The sequence below is a fragment of the Haliotis asinina genome, chromosome 9 (genome assembly GCF_037392515.1).
Source record: "Haliotis asinina isolate JCU_RB_2024 chromosome 9, JCU_Hal_asi_v2, whole genome shotgun sequence".
NCBI classification, from domain to species: domain Eukaryota; kingdom Metazoa; phylum Mollusca; class Gastropoda; order Lepetellida; family Haliotidae; genus Haliotis; species Haliotis asinina.
This window is the reverse complement of record NC_090288.1, coordinates 8675263-8696297: the sequence shown is the minus strand read 5'-3', so window position 1 is coordinate 8696297 and position 21035 is coordinate 8675263. Positions and strand designations below refer to the sequence as shown.

At 40.8% G+C, this 21035-nt stretch overlaps 1 protein-coding gene across 1 annotated transcript; it reads left to right on the top strand.

Annotated features, from left to right (window-relative positions):
- The first annotated feature begins 4388 nt into the window (after nucleotides 1-4388).
- On the top strand, nucleotides 4389-16679 carry LOC137297045 (cytochrome P450 1A5-like). Its single transcript, XM_067828998.1, has 11 exons — nucleotides 4389-4483; nucleotides 4870-5038; nucleotides 5289-5366; nucleotides 6439-6537; nucleotides 6761-6854; nucleotides 7311-7466; nucleotides 8786-8994; nucleotides 9393-9521; nucleotides 12597-12701; nucleotides 14162-14296; nucleotides 14733-16679. Exons 2-11 carry the CDS (start codon nucleotides 4879-4881, stop codon nucleotides 15077-15079), a joined length of 1512 nt encoding a protein of 503 aa, XP_067685099.1. The 5' UTR covers nucleotides 4389-4483; nucleotides 4870-4878; the 3' UTR covers nucleotides 15080-16679.
- The last annotated feature ends 4356 nt before the right edge of the window (nucleotides 16680-21035 follow it).

The window sequence follows — 21035 nt, the reverse complement described above, 5'->3', positions numbered from 1 at the left end:
CAATCTATGAGACATCATAGTGGCAAGCAATAGTACCCTTAATCGCAGAGTGCACATAGTTTCCACTTCGGGAAGAGATCGTTCCAACTCATCATTTCACAATGTGGTCAACTCATACAATATAATGATAGAAAAGTTTTACTTCAAGATTATAATCCGAAATCGGTGAAGATCTGAAAATAACTGATCGCGTCTACACTAAGTCTTGTGCATAACATTACGTTACAGAGAGGTGTTCAGACTGAAAACCATAGCTTCTCAAAGTGTACTCAATGAAGACACGCATGGCGTCAATGTGGTTGTCAGTGCAACCCGCAGGTGCATAATATCAATAACTGAAGGATTTGGAGCAATGTTCAATACCTGAATGATACACTGACTTGTATAAGTATGATACAATGGTTTAAGTAGTGGCATGCTTGTCAGTATCACTGTAATCAAACACGAGTCGTCTGTTTGACATCCTTAAATCTAGTTTATCTAAAACTAGTTCGCTTCAGATTGTTCACAGTATACAATCTAGCCTGACTCACAGCTTGTGCACAATCTACGGTTGTACATGTGTATCACCCTAGTGTGAAGCCTATATAAGCGACTGACAGCCCAATAACATTGTCAACATACAGACACGCGCCTACCAGTGAAACTCCCCATTCACAAACTGTGTGACCAGTGTACTACCGTATTTACGATACGGGAAGATGTGTTATTTGGAAAGGGAGATACATGATATACGAGTATCCTCTTATTCAATCTTTGGTTTGCTGTTGTGTGTGTGTATAGTTACTATAAGCGGTATTGAATACATTTGAATGATTTGAATGATGTGCGTGTAGATTTTATACCTATATCTAAACAACAATATATTACACCTTTAATAGATCAATTACGGCTCCAACCACTTCATGAAACATTGCTGAGTGCGGTTAGCAGTTTATGTTTATAAACACGTCGTAAATAATAGAATTCTGAAATCGCCCGCACACGTGTCTTGGGTTAACATGACATATTTCCATAATGTAAGCAGTTACACGTGGATAACTGTATTCGTCGCTGAACATCATATAGGCCTCCCAGAATAACTGGCCTCGTTCACCGTGACCCACGCCATTGCTTGCATTTCAATCACGTGACATTGGGGCCTGCCTGTCTACACAACAGACATGTTGCACCTTAATGCCTACATTCATTGAACACACACAATGCACAATGCAACATGCCACAGAAGATAGGAACGGTGTGTTGAACAGGCTCACTTACAACTGCGAATCTAGAGTTATCTCCTCTTCCGTCTCCGCAAGTGAAATGAACAACTGAGGCTGTTGACACGAGGTAGGCGGTTACCGAGACGAGGCGAATATCTGGGCTACTTGGGTTTCTTAACGTCCGAGATTCAAGCTTCGGGGGCAAACCAAACAAATGCAGAAAGACGATGTTAAGTGTCAGTACTTTATGTTCTGAGTTGATTAACACTGTAGCCCTGTAGAGGTTTTGTCGGGTGTGTCAAAGTTGTTTATGACTGGTTTGACAAATGCAGCTAGGTAAAGGTAGAGCAGGCATACTTATTCAAATACTGTGGGGTGTTTTACAATAGGGTCATAAAATGTCTAATGTCCACGTGAGGAAGACTAAAAGTGAGTTGGGTACAGGGGGGCAATTCAGTTCAGTTAGGGGTGTTAGGGGATAGCCCAGTTGTCTAACACGTCGCATGATGCGGTGTAGAGGTGCGTCACTTTGATAGTCCCTGTTGTTTCCATGTACGTTAATGGAGTCTGGACCAGACAAACCAGTGATGACATTAGCAATCTACGCAGCACGCCGTATCCCAATGGGGTAGATTGGTGCTAGTCTGTATATAATCGAGTCTGGACCAGACAATCTAGTGATCAAAAGCATGACCACCGACCTGTGGTACTTGCAACCGATGGCATGTGTCAACCATGTCAGCGAGTCTGACCATCCGATCCTGTGATCAAAAGCATGACCACCGATCATATTATTATTAGATAGAATTGATAGAAATGCATTATTTATTGCCAGAGAAGTGCGTCGTGATATAATGCCTTCAAACAAACAAGCAAAACATTCTGGGTGTGTTGTGTGCAGCACGCTACCTGTTTTTAACAAAGTAATAATGCTGACGGCTTTCCCGCCGACATTACAAGTAAGCTCATATACCTGGGATACTGTCCCAAGCTCACTCACTGCATCAAGGAGAGAACGTGTATTCTCATGAATCACATTTAGTGACACAAAGAACATACAGATCATTTACAGTGTGAACAGTATGAGTTTAAACAATAGGACAATTAGAAAGCAAAATACAGTTTTGCACATCATATATCTCATTTGTGCAAACACTAACCATCCCTGATGTGTTTGGTCAATTTCAGAGTGAGTTTTAAAATTTGCAATAAATAATACAGTTTTGCTTTTGTATATATGTGAGTGGTTAAAATATATGTTTATAAGTGGATTTCTTAATTAAGATGAATTTATCTATTGAAGGATTAATACAAAATTACTTAGGTAGGTAATTATTTATTTCTGACCTGTGTCAGCAAACAGAACTGCCCTTCTATGTTTGTTTAGTGATGTTATAATGGTTAAACAGGAGGCACTGTATTGCGCCCATATCGACGATATATTTATTGAGGGAAAAAACCACAGGAAGTACTTCACTGGCATTATCCGTTTCGGGGGTTTTTGTGGTGCGCGCCGATTCTTGTACTAAGTTCCTGTTGTACTAAGTACATGTAGCTAAATATTGTTCTTCCAAGCCTCGTGTAACAGATCGGTACCACCAGTACAACACCCTGACTTTACTTTACGCCTACATTGACGACATATTTATTCGGGGGTGTTAACCTTTCGATGGTCTTTACTAATGTTAACCTTACCTTGGGATTTTGTGTCGGGCACATCTTTCCTTAAATACGCACACTGACATTGACAGTACTCTGCATGTTGCTTAAAATCACACCAGTACAATACCATGACAACACCAGACTACTGCAATGCCATGACAACGCCAGACCAGTACAGTACCATGACAACACCACACCAGTACAATACCATGACAACACCAGACCACTACAATACCATGACGACGCCAGACCAGTTCAATACCATGGCAACACCACACCAGTACAGTACAATGACAGCACCACACAACCAAAAAAACCATGACGACACCACTCCAGTACAATACCATGACAACACCAGACCAGTACAATACCGTGACAACACCACAGTACCACGCAAGCACAAGAGCATTACAATACCATGGCAACACCACACCAGTACAATGCCATGACAACATCAGACCACTACAATACTATCACAACACCGCAACTGTAAAATATCATGACAGTACCAGACCGCTACAATACCATGGCAACACCACACCAGTATATTACCATGTCAGTATCACACCAGTACAATACCATGACAGTACCAGACCACTACAATACCATGGCAACACCACATCAGTACAATGCCATGACACCACCAGACCACTACAATACCATGGCAACACCAGACCACTACAATACCATGACAGTATATGAAACTGCTACAATAAGTGTACATGACTGTGGCCTCGGAGTGAATAGCGCCATACAAGTACCACACGGGTACGCAAGTACCGTAATCCCACCTCGGTGAGGTTACACAACATTATTTCCCACGACAATGGTTTGTTTACCATACCATAACGGAATGGTCATGTGGTAGTCTTGCACGTGTATCATGACACGTGGCGCTCTCCTCGCTGAGTCACCAACACTCAATAAGACCGTCATTCAGAAGAGGTCGAGACGACCCAGGCCTGTTCGTGTGAAGATGTTCACGAATGGCTGACTTGGCATTTACTATGCTGTTTACCTTCGTGCCAGACAAACGATTACCCGAACCCGTCATTTGACGAGCTAGTATTGCCAGTGGAGCATCGTTCCTTCGTGCAAAAACCCCCCGTTGTATATTTATCAACAACATCAAATGTTGGCTTTCCAAAACATTTATCGATCATTGTGCGTGCGTTGTGTGTGATTGTGTGTGTGTGTGAGAGAGAGAGAGAGAGACAGACAGACAGACAGACAGATAGACAGACAGACAGAGAAAGAGGGGGAAGGGGCGACGTGGGGTGAGGTGGGGGTATTCGTACATTGCACATCATATCTGCTGTTTTTGATCTGGTGCTATAGAGTAATGACATGTTTCTTCGTTGTTGGTTCTGCTCCAGTAAAAGTATTATTTTTGTCAATGGAACATTTATTTCCATACAAGCATATCGGATTTTGAGCTGACCCCTCTGTCATTGAACCAAACCATGATTCGCTACCTCGTGAGCGAATGTAAGCCGTGTCACGTGACCACATTCAGGCATTATTTATATTCGCTTTTGTCGCTGTGGAGTCATGTGTCGCTTTAGCTGAACACTTTGAAACTTAGACTCTTCTGCAGCGGATCTACCTTCATAACAGTAAGTTCCTGCCATTACTGAACTTTTCCGTGTGTTTGTTTCTCAAAACTCTATACGGTTTCAGAGAATATTTCAGGGCCATTTTCACTGCATTAGGTGACACAGCATCTGGTTGGTGCTTTTGACTCTTGGACTGTTGTTGGACGATTGGAGCTGGCCATGAACTATTTGCTTGAGGGTCTTAACGGGGTATGACGACTTCCAAATCTCAATTACATGGTATTTTATATACCTCGTGCTATTCTTGAATTCGGACAGAAAGATTAGAGAAATCTTCACAGAGCTCTGATGTACCAAGCTTGAACTAAAGTCATAATCAGGTTACGTATTCTTGCCATTGTACAAGGGGATTTGTCTTTTCCTGGTGACTTTTGTTGTCAATTTAGTCAAACACTATGGCTGGAACTTTGGAATGGATCAGTTCAGCCGTTTTGGAGTACCGGATCACGCTTATGCTGGTTTTGGCAGCGACTGTAATGGTGTATTTCATGACCCGGAAACGTTACAAATTTCCACCAGGACCACGTGGTCTGCCATTGCTTGGCAACATTTTGGGTAAGTTGAACACCAAAGCAGACGGAAAATGTTTATAATTTGAAGTCTCCAAATTTGAAACAACCCTGAGTTTAAGTCTACACGAACGTTCTCTAAACTTTGATATTAAAGACATAAATACATTTCAGATTTCAAAGTTACATGCTTCGAAAGCTTAAAATTTTAAGTGAGGCTCTACCAGGATGTATATAAATATTTTCAACATTTACAAAAAGTCAAAATACATGTGTTTCGTTACAATCAATTGCAGCTATACAAGATAAGTCACTGTACCGGATGTTGGTGCAGCTGGAAAAGAAGTACGGCCCGGTGATTACCCTTGACCTTGGTAAAACAGCTTTCTGATTGGTTTAAATTGTTCTTGGTTTCAGTGATATAACTATAATGATGTAAAGACAAGTAACTCCTCCAGTCACGTTTGAGGTGCAATTACCTGTGCTATATTTCATTGTACAGTGTCGAGTCCATTTTTCACGCAGCTGTACTATGAGAGCAAATCCAGTGTATCTGGAGCCCTGGGTACGGTACCCTGATGGGTTCAATACGTGCAGCTAACTCATAGTGTTTCTGTCGTGGTGATTGCCTGAATGTTGCTAAAATGTTCGTAGAACCGTGCTCACTCATTCAAAGTATCCTAAAAAGATTAATGGCGGTTAATGATTAATGACCTTAGCTCTAAGACTACATCAACTCCCAGTACTTCAAATCAAGTCTTTTTAATTGTCTACATGTCACAGGCACGACGTATACACACATTTCATATATATATATATATATATATATACACACACACACACACACACACACACACACACACACACACACTTCATATATATGAAGTGTGTGTGCGTGTGTGTGTGTGTGTGTGTGTGTGTGTGTGTGTGTGTGTGTGTGTGTGTGTGTGTGTGTGTGTGTGTGTGTGTGTGTGTGTGTGTACTACATACGTATGCAATAATAAAGTTTGGGTTTACGATATATAAATATATGTTAATACAATGACAAGTACTTTGGGTCTGTTGGTTCGTATGCATGGTATATCGGTGTACAAAAAGTGGTATTTTTCTTCCACTCCTAAACTGCACGATGGACAGATGCATAGATTAATATTTCGCCGTTTTTCCTCATTACACTGTAGTCGTAGCACATCTATACATATTTAAGCAATATCTTTCGAAGTTTTCTGTCAACAATACATAACAAAAACATTCAAGAGCTAAAATAGTTTAATAGTTTTACTCCAGCTTCATAACACGAACCTTCACTGGCCCAAATTACGGATTGTTGGGCTGAGACCGTTGTGGATTTTACCGAGTACAGGCCATGGTCTTATGGCTGGGATATAAAGTCACAAAGTCTGTTGGATGTTACTAGTGACTGTCAGCATGACTTGTTCCTTGTAGGTCCAATACGCTGTGTGTTTCTCAACAACGTGGAGGTGATCCAGGAAGCGTTCGTGGGGAAGTCTGTGGACTTTGCTGGTCGGCCACAGACGTTCTCAGGTTTGTTCAGTAAAATAACATAATAAAATAATGTACCCAAACCAGCACAATGAATTCGTGCACGCGCAGTTTATATTTTCCACTCAACACGTGAAGGTAAACACAACTAAAGTATACGTTTATCATTTCTATAAACCTTGGAAAGTAAATATGCAATCACCGTGATGTCTCACAACGTGTACAGTATTTGCATTGATTCCACTTTTGGTATGACTGTTTTAAGCATTGGCCTTCTCCGAGGGAGGCAAGGACATTGCTTTCTCAGATTATGGACCGACGTGGCAACTTCATCGGAAACTGGCACTGAGGGCCCTGAAGTAAGTTGAGAAACAAAGGCAGACATTGCGTATCTTATCGTCTTATGCCTATGTGCTTCTGTCGGGTGTCATCAGGAGTGCAAGGTGGCTTCAGTGTTGTGTTTGCTTCTAACGGGTACTGCCGGTAGTGCAGGGTGGCTTCAGTGTTGTGTTTGCTTCTAACGGGTACTGCCGGTGGTGCAGGGTGGCTTCAGAGTTGTGTTTGCTTCTAACGGGTACTGCCGGTGGTGCAGGGTGGCTTCAGGTTTTCGTGAACACATGCTCATGATATTGTTGGAATTGTTCAGTCGATTCTGCATTCAGCAGAAATTTCTTAAGATTGCGGAAAGTTTTTGTCGCTTATATTTTTCATACTTATGGAAAGTCAGCCACGAATGACGTTAATACTGTAACACTGGAGACATTTAATGGGGTAACATCGGCAAACTAGAACCTTTAAAGAGTTTTGTTTCGCAGGTACTACATGAAAGGCGAGAGGTTTCAGGACACGATAGCTGAGGTTATGGAATTTGTGACGGTGGAGATGGGGAAAGAGACGGGGTCGTTTGATATCTACAACTACTTCAACCTCGCCATCTTCAACATCATCAGCAAGATCTGCTTCAACGAGAAGTGAGGAACATTAATGTTACTTCATATTTGTTACAGTTCGCCGCCATGATGATTATTTCCGGTTAAAGACACTGGTTTGATGATAACAAAATGCCCTCTCCGACCGTTCTGAATGACTTGAAATCTTCTCTAAACTATTTCTTAATTCATAGCACTTTGAATGTCTCGTGTCACGAACCAGTGATGGTCCGGGGCAGAACATGCCTTCGACAACCTATGCTTGCCATAAAAGGTGACTAACGGGATCGGGTGGCCAGGCTCGCTGACTTTGTTACACATGTCATCGGTTCCCAATTGCACAGTCGATACTCATACTGTTGATCACTGGATTGTCTGGTCCAGACTCGATTATTTACAGACCGCCGCCATATAGCTGGAGTGCGGCGCAAAATTCGCTTGTCCCGTGTCCCGCGGTTGTGTTTTGTAGATTTCCCGATTTTTGTACCGAAGTACCACTTGTGAAGGGATGGGCAGAACAACTGCAATATGTATGTTTGCATGTTATTTGAAGATATAACACTAAGAAAGATGCGAATTAGAACTGATCTTCAGCAATATGTTTATCCACGGACACAGTCTGGCCGTCCGTAATCATTTCGTTTCCGGAGCATGACAAAAAACCGTTCAATAATTTTCAACCAAAATTGGCATATATATCAAACAGGACCTAAAATGGCGGGTTTTACTATTTACAGATCTTTTCCATTTTTGTATTTCTGGATTACCTTGGAAAGGGTTTGGTCCTAATTGTTTCCGAAGCATATATAAAACTCGCTCAATATCTATCACTAAAACTAGGCAGATGTATGAGACATTTGGCATTTTAAGTGGTTTCCATGGAAATGATCTGGACTTAATTTCGATCAAAAGGGAGGGTGGGCCTGGTTTCCGGATCAAAACTCGGAAACTGTTCAATATATTTATAGACCACTTGGCAGATACATTAAACAGATCTTGAAACGATGCCTGTTTGCAGATTTTTGGCATTTATGTTTTTCTATATTTCCATGGAAACAATTTGGACATGAATTTGGTATTAGAAATTCAATTTGGACTTTAAGTAACTGTCAGATGATATGTTCCTTCACATTTGTGGGGACCGGCGGGTATTTGTCATCTTCTGGTGACTCTTGTCTTGTCCTAAGGGACGGCTGGTCAGGCCCGGTTACCTGGTTGCCTAATAAGTATCGTACCATACTTACGTAGATCGATGTTCATGACATCAACCACTGGGTTGTCTTGTTTAGACATATTTTAACAGACCGTCTGGTGATATGGCTGGAATGTTGTGGATGGTGTTTAAAGCTCTTTTGTGTTAGGTTTTCATCGGACAATGAAGAGTTCTTGAGAGTCTGTGAAGGACTTGACACCTTCTCTACAGACGCAGGAAATGGGTTCCTGGAAGATGTATTCCCTCCTTTAAGAATTTATCCAACAGCGAAATTCAGGAAGTTCATGAAGATAAACGACGAGGTGCTTGACTTCATTTACAAGAGGATCAACGCTCACAGAGAAACGTTTAGTGCAGGTAAAAATTCTGTAAAGCGTTTGTTGGTTTGTTGCTTTACGGCGCAATCGGCAATATTCTGCTTGTATGGAGGCGGTCTGTGAATAATCTGCTCAGGACCAGACATTCATGTGATCAGTGAGTCATCCGTTTGTTCACACTCTTGTCTGAACAAAATCATGAGATAACCACTTCAATCTGCGTATCACGGTGGTATACCTGTATCTGATAACATTCCTTTGAGTGGAGCCCTGCTTTGGGAAGATCTGAGTGCAGATTTTGAAGGAATGGGTAACTTTACAGGTATAAAACATACTAGTATTTTTTTTCAAAAAAAATATAGAAAAACGCATGCCTGATGTGTAATATTCATCTTGTGTATATATTTCCACAAGACTTGATAATCGCTGGATTTTCAGATACACAACGTGACTTCACAGACGCCATGTTGATTGCCCAGAAAGAGGCTGAGGAGGAGGAGGATCCGGAGCTTCTAGCACAGATCACCAACACGCATCTCGGTCAGACAGTGGCAGATGTTTTCGGAGGTAATCAAAACATTTATCAAGTTCTTTAAAAGCATCGCTATTACTTGAAACAAATATGTTTGAAACATGTCGGTAAATTGATCAGGTGCAATTATATTATTGTTTTTGTCAATATAGAATTATGTATCTTCAAGATCGAGCCTAACTGTAAAGACATATCGTATTTAAATTGTGATTATTAAATCCCCATTTATGTTTACGTTTTATTGTCTTTTTACAATTATTACGGTTAAGACGTTGCCGTGACAAACGGTGTAAGTGATCCCCTGTGACCCAGCAAAACAGAAGAAAGGCAAGTAAAAAAACATTCAAATATTATTATTATTATTCGCAAAGAGAGCAAGTCATACAAGGTCACAAGTCAGTTTCACAATACTGATTTCAAACACCATACAAGTGAGGCAAATGGCAATGGGTCACAAATATATACTCATGGAAAATTTTAAAGTAACGCATGTTTCTGACAATCCAGTGATCAACGGTATTAGCATTGATCACGCAACAGGGTTACGATGACGTGCCAATCAAATAAGTGAGTGAGTCTGACCACCCTATCTCGTTGTAGTCATTCAAATATACTCATGGAAAAATTTGAGGGAACGCATGTTTCTTAGGGCAATTCAAAATTTCTGTTTACTAACTTCAGCGCTGTGTATTATCGTTTCCGTGAAGAGCAGTTCACTAATGCTTTCCATGCACGTGCACTAGATGCTCCTAAAGGTACATGCCCTTAGATTTACACGTGACAAACTAGACCAAAATGACGGTCGAAATGAAGTTTGGAGACGCGCCTGCACCATCAAACAACATGATCGTTATGGAGGGGGGTCTGTTATGGTGTAACCACAAAACAGATCTTGTGCTTGTTGATGGCAGGATAACAGGTGTACGATATCGTGACGAGATCTGGAACCCGACTGTGATCCCCTTTGCGCGTACAGCAGGTTTTGCAATGGCCGGCTAAAAGTCCTGACCTTAACCCCATCGAACATCTTTGGGATGTTCTTGGTCGCAATGTTCGGGACATACCTGTTCAACCCAACAATTTGGTTGAACTTTTCGTGGCTCTCCAGGAAGAATGGCGTAGAATTCCGATTGGTACCATCCGTACACTCATTCGCAGCATGCCGCGACGATGCCAAGCAGTTCTCCAGAGACATGGGGGACACACCCGAAATTGATTTTCATCACTTGACATAAGCCTTTTCATCTGTATGAACTTTTCTCTTACTGTTTCAAAGATTGAAAGTCACGCCTATTTCATGCGTTCCCTTAATTTTTTCCATGAGTATATAATATAGCAAACTCACCAAAGTCTTAGTGCGAGAGAGAATCAGTTATGCAGAATGTAAACAGGGCGAGCGGTCTGACGGCGGCTATGAAGCGCGAAGCAGTGATGTATATCCTCCAGTTATGTGAATGTGTGTCCCCCGCAGCACTGCAACTATTCAGCGATTTCCCGAAAGTTCGGGCACCTACGACCATCGCCAACACTGTAGAATACTCTAGCAGCTTCCCGGAAGTCAGCAAATAGACAACCAAGAGCAGATAATTTCCGGAAAACTAGAATCCTAAAAGTGTTGACCATCTATTATACGAAATGTGACCCATCATAATTATTATTCGAAACACTAAACGTTGTGCCCCAATTACAACTACAGCAATAATAATTATTACTTAAAGGTCACATGCAACCAAAAAATCAAACATAATTAAAACACATTTATCACTTATTCATGACATATAATATACATTGCTGCTTTTAAAAAACAAATAAACACAATTATAAGCGTACAATCGCGATTCAAAAGTGCAATATTTTGTACTTGGGCTTACTTCCCCCGAAACGAAGCCCTCGGGAGACCGAACCCAGTCATAGCGGGTGGATATGCACTCAAGTGTAACGACGGATTCTGATTGGCTGTTCCATTTGCTGACATGCTGAGGGTTCATTGTGTCAGGGATACTCTCTATATAGGCTCCCTGATTGTGTGTACAGAAAGATGATCTGTTTGATGGGCATTTTAGAAGTATAGTCACAAGAAAGTAAGATTTTTTGTGGATAACAACTTCTTTTTGTGTACTTGATGCGTCGTTTCAGTATGGATTCATATTCTGTTGTCAAGCAAAATCATATACACCAAAAGAAGTCGATATCCATGACGAATGTATATAGAGATGTTAGGTTTTGAAAATACATGTTCTCTGAATTTGCGCTCGATCCAATAAAAAATCATGTCAGTAGAGATGGTAAACTACTGCGTGGCTCCAGCCATCTGTCATTCGTCCAAGTACAAAACAGGACTGGAATCTGGAGTTTGCACAAGTTTCCGTCACATCCAGTCATCCGAATAAATTGAATGTAGTTTGTTTGCAACCCACAGACATAAAAACATGTCATGTGTATCACACGTGCCTAATTACATAATGTGGCAGACACGGGACTCGGGTGCACGAGTCATAAATCAACTTATTTTCTTTATGTCGTATAGTCTGATAGGTGTTAAGTTCAAATTGCACGTTGTCAATGATTGAAGCTGTGTATTGCATGTTGTCTTTAGCAGACAGGCAGACAGACATATAGGTGTGAATAAACGAGACACTGAGTTTTCTCTGTGACAGAGACTGCTTTCCACAGTCAACAAGTTGTTTTACGTAACGAGTAGATTATGTACTTGTTTGTGTACAACCGAGATTAGACTATTGCTCACGACCTCAGACGCTGGGCATGCATACTGTTTCAAGCTCCGCGAACCTATTCACTGCGCATGCGTTATGGACGCAGCGCAGCACAGCTGTTGAAACCAGTTTTCCCCCCAGCGCTGGGGGGAATTTAGTGAAACGTTTGAACTCCGATTTCGCGGGCTTTTTTTCATCGCGTTTTTTTTCAACTTTACAGGTTGAATTGGCATTTTTTATGATTTGTTTCGGTAAGTGCACACCGAAAGGTACCAGAATCTGCAAAGTTGTATTTTACGTTGCATGTGACCTTTAATTAATAACAAAATATACAGAAAAAACACACTCGTAACACAATGTCTACCGTAATATACGTTATAAACTTTTCCACAACAGCGGGACTGGACACGTCTCGACAGACTCTGTACTGGACAGCCCTGTATCTAGCCGCATACCCGGAAGTACAGGCGAAACTGCATGCGGAAGTGGACAGTGTGTTGGGTAGGAAAACATTTAGATGTCAAGTCATTTCGTGTCAGTGTCAATTTAAATTGGAATTTGTTAAGTTTATCACAGACAGCTTTTGCCAACGATGCTGTAAGATACACTGATCAACCCAAGTGTCCCAAAGCAGGAAGCTGTGGTATATACCCCTACAGCATATAGCGTATTCACGCCTGTCGCAGCGCCGTGATCGCATAGTTACGAACAGCATAAGACTGGTACCCTGTCTGGAGGAAGACATTAAGCCCCAGGAAATCACTGATCCAGTGATGAAATATTTTTGACATATTTAAGCCTAGGGACTATATTAAAAAATGCACAATATTTTGATAAAAATGAAAGAATCGGTAATTTTTGTTTTAAATCTTTAATTAGGAAACTGGTTTATAAGACCAAAATTCGAAGTTATAAGAACGTTTACTTGCGTTAGAAAATGTTCACATGAATAATAAAGTTAAAAGTCTAATTAATTCAATACACGAATTTGAAAGTATTGTCAGGTTTTCCATCCATATTTAGAAATAAATTCATTCTCACATTTTAGTCATCTTAAAGATCAATGTTTAGTTGGCGTGATGCAAGACTAAAAGTACTTCCAAATTCATTCTTATCCTGTTTTCTAATGTCAGATGTCTCAGCGGCAGGTGTCTCAACAAGAGTGAAGGATTTCCTTGACATGATTAAACGTTTATGAAATGATTAGTCAGCTTCAATATCTTCAAGTAAACGAGGTAATTTAAAACCGCCGTGGGTAAATGGTGACGCATTCTGTCACCAATACATGAATAGCCAAGTCGTGCACTTGACGAAAAAATAAACACATGGTTATTGTGATTCGTGGAATTGCATTGTACTTCAGTTCTGTCACTAACTATTCTCGTCATATCTACTAGACTACCCTCCTTCAAACTGTAATCATAACAGAAAATGTCTGGGCGATTGTATCTTAAGGGTTGTGAACCGTACATCCCAGATCTAATTAAAATAATACAATTGCCAACTTTTCCACGGCACCAAACACCAGAATTTACACTTCTTATATCGGTTGTACATCGCGTGATGAGCGGATTTGCGGATAAACCGGGATGCAGCTAAAATTCATCGATTATTTAAACTGAAACCACCTGTTACAAAACAGTAGTAGTTAGGTCCAGATTTTCCTTTTCTATCATCTACCTAGTGGTAAATACCCTTGTAAATAACCACACTTTTGTATTTGTAATTAATCAATATCTGCTGCTTGGAAAGTGACATCATACTTGAGTGAAGCTGAAAAAAACTGTGATAAATACCTAATTTGTATTTGCAGAATTTGTATTAACTGATAACACTCGAATTTTGTCAACTAACATTGCCTATGGAAATCTGTTAATGCCTGAAGTGTTCAACTAGTCAGCCACTCGTTTAAAGGGATAAACTGTCAGTAGGGGTTGTTTCTGAACAATTTTCATTGACAGGTGAACGGCGAGTGCCGATGCTGTCGGAGCGACACATGCTGCCATACACCAATGCCGTGCTCTATGAGAGCATGCGAAGAGGGACAGTGGCACCTCTGAGTCTCCCCCACTCAACCACTTGTGATACAACTGTCGGTAAGACGGGAGCAGTGCAGAACGCTACGTTAATAATAGATTTAGGGCTTAATAATATACGTATTTATAGTTGGTTCAGATTTGCGCTATCATTTGTGTCTGAAAACACTGGCAGTAACACAGTACTGATTTTGGATTTTGCTAGGTGATGCTGTTAAATATATGTTACTGATATGTGCACCGTAGTTAGAATTGCCAAATACCAGAACTGCACTCATGAACTGTCCAGGATCCACAGACAGAAGGATCGAACCTCGAAATTGTCCCCTTAGTCTTTGCAATTTCTAATTTCATTAGTCTTATCCTGAAATTCTGTTCAAAGCTGTGAACACCCTACCTCACTCACCAATATGCCCCAAACCCAGCCGCCCACGTAAGTCATTCGCACTGTTCATTGTATTTTTAATTTGAAATTCTTTCCGACATATTTCCTCAGCTGGCTACGAGATTCCTAAAGGGACGATGGTGATGGCCAATATCTACGCTATCCACCATGACCCCAGACACTGGAAGGAACCGGAAGTGTTTAATCCCGAACGTTTCCTGGACGATTCCGGAAGGTTTGCATCGAATTGTGAAAGTTGGATGCCTTTCTCCGTCGGCAAGAGAGCGTGTATGGCGGAATCGTTGGCCAAACCGGAACTGCATGTTCTCTTGGCCTCGTTCATGAGGTCATTTGAGATTCGACTACCAGACGGAGTGACCCCTGACCTTGAACCAGAAGGAAGCTTCTCGCGTATGCCCAACCGCTATCAGGTTGTCATCAAAAAGAGATTTGCGTAAGATGGGAAGATGTGCCAATTCAGACGATGTCCACATGTACTTAAACGCAAGAATAATTTGTTTTTTTCTAAGCATACATTAGTTGCATGTGTTTAAATATAAAGAGTGTCTGCTTTGTCATATCTACAGACCGTTTGGCACAAAGGATGATCCTCTCATCTAGCCTTGTGGCTCTATAATCTCCTCTAGCCACGTGGTTCTATCGTCTCCTCTAGCCATGTGCTTCTATCGTCTCCTCTAGCCTTGTGGTTCTATCGTTTCCTCAAGCCATGTGACGTTATAATCTCCTCGGCCCATGTGATTCTATCGTCTCCTCAAGCCATGTGGTTCTGGCTTCACTTCCAGACATGTGGCTCTATCGTCACCTCCAGCCATGCGGTTCTATCGTTACTTTTGTCGCTGTATACTGGAGACAACAGATAGATGAAACGGTCCTACTTCATCTGCTTTCCAAATTAATTGTCATCGCCAAAACATGACGCCCTGTCAATATAACAATCAGCTTTTTATTCACGCTTATAGTCATCATTATTAATCTGAACAGAAACATAGGTGATTCTTCAAAGGCATTTAATAAATCCAAGACGTTGTTATCCATAAGATTTGTCCTGTAATAAAAACATGGGTGATATACACTGAAGGCAAGAAATCCATTTAGTTGTATGCATGTTTCATCATTGTGTACTTAATGGTACGTCATTCTATATGGAAGTATGTCTACGTGAATGGGTTACTATTTTTGCACAGAACAATCAAGATGTATGTTTCACTCTGACATCTATACAAACGCTTATATCTGTACGTTTGACTGTCATTTTGTAGTATACTCCCCGAACATTTATCGAAGTAATGAAGTTTTGTTTCTACTATATCCTGTACACTAAAAGGGTGTAAACTGACGAAAATGTAGGTATCTAGGAAATGAACATGACACAGAACCAAATACTAAATATAGCATGTCCAAATACAGACTGAATGTTATTCGTGATAAACAAAAGCCGATTCTATTGTCAATTAATTAGCTGTCTATCACTCTGTTGTGTTTATACCTCCTTATCATAATTGTTTTACAACTTCTATTCCAACTTCTGTCCTCACTGATTGATTATAGAACCATGTACATATCTGGCTATCAACAGCCATTCCATGTACACATGGGCACAGTCTGGCCTCTAAGCTACAATAAAACACAAGTTGTGGCCAATTTGTCCGGCACATTTGCCAAGCACAGGAAGCGGAACACATCACTCCCCAGCTCCGCACCGAATGCCACCTACTTCAAAATATATGTACACACATAAGCATAACCCATGGTGATAAAAATGACAGCACTAAATACTTAAAAATTGTGGTCAGTTTTAATAAAAGGGTGGATGTGTTTTTAAAACACATACACATCTTACACTATTTCATCCAATCACAGCTGTCACAGGCCTCTGTCCGTTTGAGTTGTTTACGGTCCTTGCTCGGGCAGCATGTGATATTGATATAGTGTAGTGGAACCTGTAGAAAAATGGTCTGCATCTGCACAAAGCCAATCTGTGATTTATGTACTGTATATACATGTAACTTCTCAGAAAAGAAATAAAACTGCATGAAACCTCAATATTTTTTCTGTCCAACCTATCTATTATGGCAAAAGAATAAAGAGATTTGCTGCACTGATAGAGGTGTAAGAGTTACACCATGTCTACTTCATCAAAGCTTTGCAAAAATGCATTTCTGCTTTCATAGAGAAAGTTTTCAAATCTTGTATATACCATGGGAGTTTACTCCTATTTCACAAAAGAAGGGGGTCATGGGTTGATTCTATACATGACTGGGGCTGCCTAGATCATATCAACCCAGAATATATTTTGAACGACCGAAATCATGGAATACAGGCCAGATATTGGAGAGATTTCACATTAAGCAGCTTTAGCATCTTGACATATGTAAGGCTGGTTGATGAAGTTTGTCAGAAAGTATTAAGTGAGGAGATGCATAATGCCTAGCTGTCTGGAACACTGATCAGAGTACGGCCCTCGCTCGGGCAGCATGTCATATTGATATAGTGTAGTGGAACCTGTAGGTCAGTCACACAACTTTGAATTTCAGTCTGACTTGAATTACAGCCTTGTCTTGATATCATTCAAATATCGCCTCCATTTCTTGGGATATTGCTAAGTGCGGCGTTGAACAACAAACAGTTGAACCCAAGCCACAGGAACACGTATGTTATGATGAAGTGAAAGGTTGATTGTATTTCACGTTATTTAGATGGGCTCACCTATGTTTAAGTGGTATTTGCGTATTCATATACAGGCATCCTGGTTATTGGGACTGTTCTTACAATCCGCCACATCTACTACTTTGCCTGGTCTCATCCAAAATGACTCCGTCGATGCAGTTAGAAGTCCTAGTGTGTCATGAATGTTTTTATGTGACAATTATGTAACGGTTACATGAGCTCTCTGCAAACAGCTAAACTAGATAACACAGGGTATCAAGTTACTTCCCACTACATCTCATTGTCTGTTGTTTGTTATCCGTACATACTTACTACATAAGACCTTTCTGCATATCACCACGTTTCTAAGAATTGATTGCTCAGATATTGTTTAGCATGACGTGTCTGTCCACATCAAACATGCATTTCATGCATGAATAAAGTTCATGTGTGTGTTGTTAAATGACGCTTTCGGCACGATTTCAGCTGCATGACAGTAGTCTGTAGATAAATCAAATCTGGACCAGGCAATCCAGTGACTGACATCAATTGCATGTCACATATCTTTTTCACAAATGTAACATTTGTCGTTCCCTTGCCTATTCTCCCCAAAAAGTTGTTAATTCTCTTAAGGATAATATGATTCCTGTCTGTGATGTTCGTGGGATTGCTCAGAGTCCAAAAGAACGTCATATTCCGGCCATCATGAAATACCGACTGTCCCTCCTTGGCAGCTTTCAGCCCATCGATGATATAACTGCAGTTTTTAGTGCCTGAAAAGAAGGACGAGTCACTATAATTAAATACCTTAATACACAATGATCTCATCTGTTTGTAAATGTATGACTAAGAGTTGAAGGATTTCTGACACACGAACAGGATAGATTTAACCCACTTGAACAGTGGTGCCACCATTTAATATTATAAAACCACAAGATCACAGATTCTAAATTTGTTTCAACATTTATATACACATGCATTTTCTGTCACTCTCTGAAGATAAGACTGTGTCATTTAAGTCACTGTCTGATTTCATTTCAGCAATGTGTCTATTGTTCAATGTTAACTAATTTGGGGACCATTTCAGAATTGACGACACAAGAAATGGTAATACTGCATCCAGAAAGACGTCATCCTCTTCAAGCTGATTCATTTACTCACTAGAAACGCAGAATCTTTCATTTACCCCATAGGAACGACGCAGAATATTTCATTTAATCGACAGAAACACAGTGAGTAGGTGAGAGAGTGTGAATTTACGCCAGTTTTAGCAATATTCCAGCTATATCACGGTGGGAGAAACTAGAAATGAGCTTCACTCATTGTTACCATATGGGGAATCGACCCCGGACGCTCAAACCACCATCCATATAGAAATACAGAATCTTTATTAGCCACTTTCATATACACATACGGGCAGTACTTTTGTTTCTTTTATACTCAGTCTGCTAAACAATATACATGTAGAAAGTGAAACAAAACAGAGCAAAAAGATATGGCCTACCAGCAAAAAAAAAAACACCAGGTCTGTCTTTCGAGAATACCCAAAATCTGTAAATGTAATTTGATTCACTGAAACGTGTCTTTGTTTTTTTTCTGATTAAAACGTTTGGAAACTGTATATTACACAGACAGAAAGATTAAGAATTGGGCGATGATTTAATTATGATAAACCTGATGACGACGTGATCTGCTTGACGACGTGGTTCTGCTTGACAACGTGATTCTGCTTGTCCTCACTGTGGATAACAACAGTCTTCTCCTCTTGTGCTGCAGTCAGCAAGAGCGTCGTCGTTGGTGGCTTTGTCAGGATGAAGCTGGTAGCAGATGCTGAGGAGGTGGTTGTGGGCGTAGTCAGGGGGAGGGACAGTCATCTAAGAGAAATATGGACAACCCCACATCAATATTTACAGCAAATGTCTGGGTAAGATTTTGTTGTTTAACGCCATCTACGGTACCGTGGCATAAGTTTTCCGTCAGACGTCGTTAGTGTGACAAGACAAAGGAATGTCACTTTCGAACAGCGAGATGTTATGGCATGAGACATCGCACAAAAGGGAGACGACATAAGGCTGCACTAATTATATGTTTCTCGCCGCATTTTTTTCAAAGGTGACGAGGGCGGTACGACATTTTGTAAGTTTTGATAACGAGGGAAGAACATATTTTCACATTTTTTTCTCTCAGAAATATAGCTTGGGAAGTTTAGTACGTGTTAAGAGGTTGTACAGGCAGTCATACTCGTCCTTACACACACTCATTCTTATAGTGGACAAATGGATGATCGGGACGCTGCAAAGTCAAAAATATTTTTCTTAAATGGCAATAAAAATGTTACTTGCCCAAATAAAGGTGGCAGATGCCCGTGAAACATTTCGCTTTTTGTATTTAGCCTAATTGATGGTTCAGAAAAGAAATGTTTTCATAGGCCTGCATTTGAACTCATGCACACTCATGACACATTAAAAATCTATTTACATAAGAAGGGAACTGTCAGTTAGGCTTTAGTAATGTCTTCAGGGCGTTCTTAAAAGACTCCAAGTTTGGAGTGAGTCTGCCCCCCCCCCCCCCCCCCTCCATTGTGCCCCCCGGAGGACAGCTGCCCCCTGGGTTAATAGCCCCCACCCGGACAACTACAGGGCAGTGTGTATTTATTTCTATAAAATGTGCGTTCGTGCTGTGGAAAGATCAGTCTTGAATATTTCCAGATTCAGATTCCGTGGATCCTAAAAGGCGAATTATTGATAAAACATACCTATAAGGATCAGATCGTTAGGATAAAAATGAGTAGGTATTCACGTCACGTTTCTGTTTGCGAAAAGCCGACAGTTACCTGTAACGAAAACATGTGCTACTTTAATGACCCTAGAGCATAATAGTAACCAGCGATATCACCGCTTATCTTTGCGATGAAGGAAGGTCAGCAGGAGAGTGTGTTGTTCATGACAGGGCGCGCTGATGAACTTGACTGTCCCTGCTTAACACACAAACATGACAATAATGAACGGGAAAAGGCTGTGACTGAAGATAAATGTAGATTCACATTCTGTGAGTAATTATAGTCTTGTTTGTGTTTGTATAGTTAGGATTCTTCCCTGAATGTGAAGGGGTGGGTGGGTGGAGCGAGCGGTGGGGGTTCTGTGGTGCAAAAAAATCTTCAATGCGGATTGTAACCCCTGAAACGAACACACACACACACACACACACACACACACACACACACACACACACACACACACACACACACACACACACACACACACACACACACACACACACACACACACACACACACACACACACACACACACACACACACACACACACACACACACACACATATCCGTTTGGATGTGAAAGTTCAAGGACAGTTATCAAGACGATCACCAGGGTATGTAAAATGCCAAATACCCATCAGGGCTGGTATTCCAAATGTTACCAGCCGACGGTGGATTTAACCAGACCAGACAATCCAATGAAAATAATCCCAGTTTTAAATCAGATGTATGAAACATGTTATCTGGAACTTTTACCAGACCATTTAGTCCGTGTCGGGCGGCCTTGTTTCATGCAATGCCATCACATGTAGTTTTAATGTAGCTTCGCTCAGTAAGATAGTCATGCCAACTGGTGCAATGGACAAAGCTCACCAGTCTGATAGTGATTACTCTCGTTCTGAGACTGGAGTGATTGATTGAAAAATAGTTGATAGCATGTTAATAACCTGATAACCCTGGCATGATTACT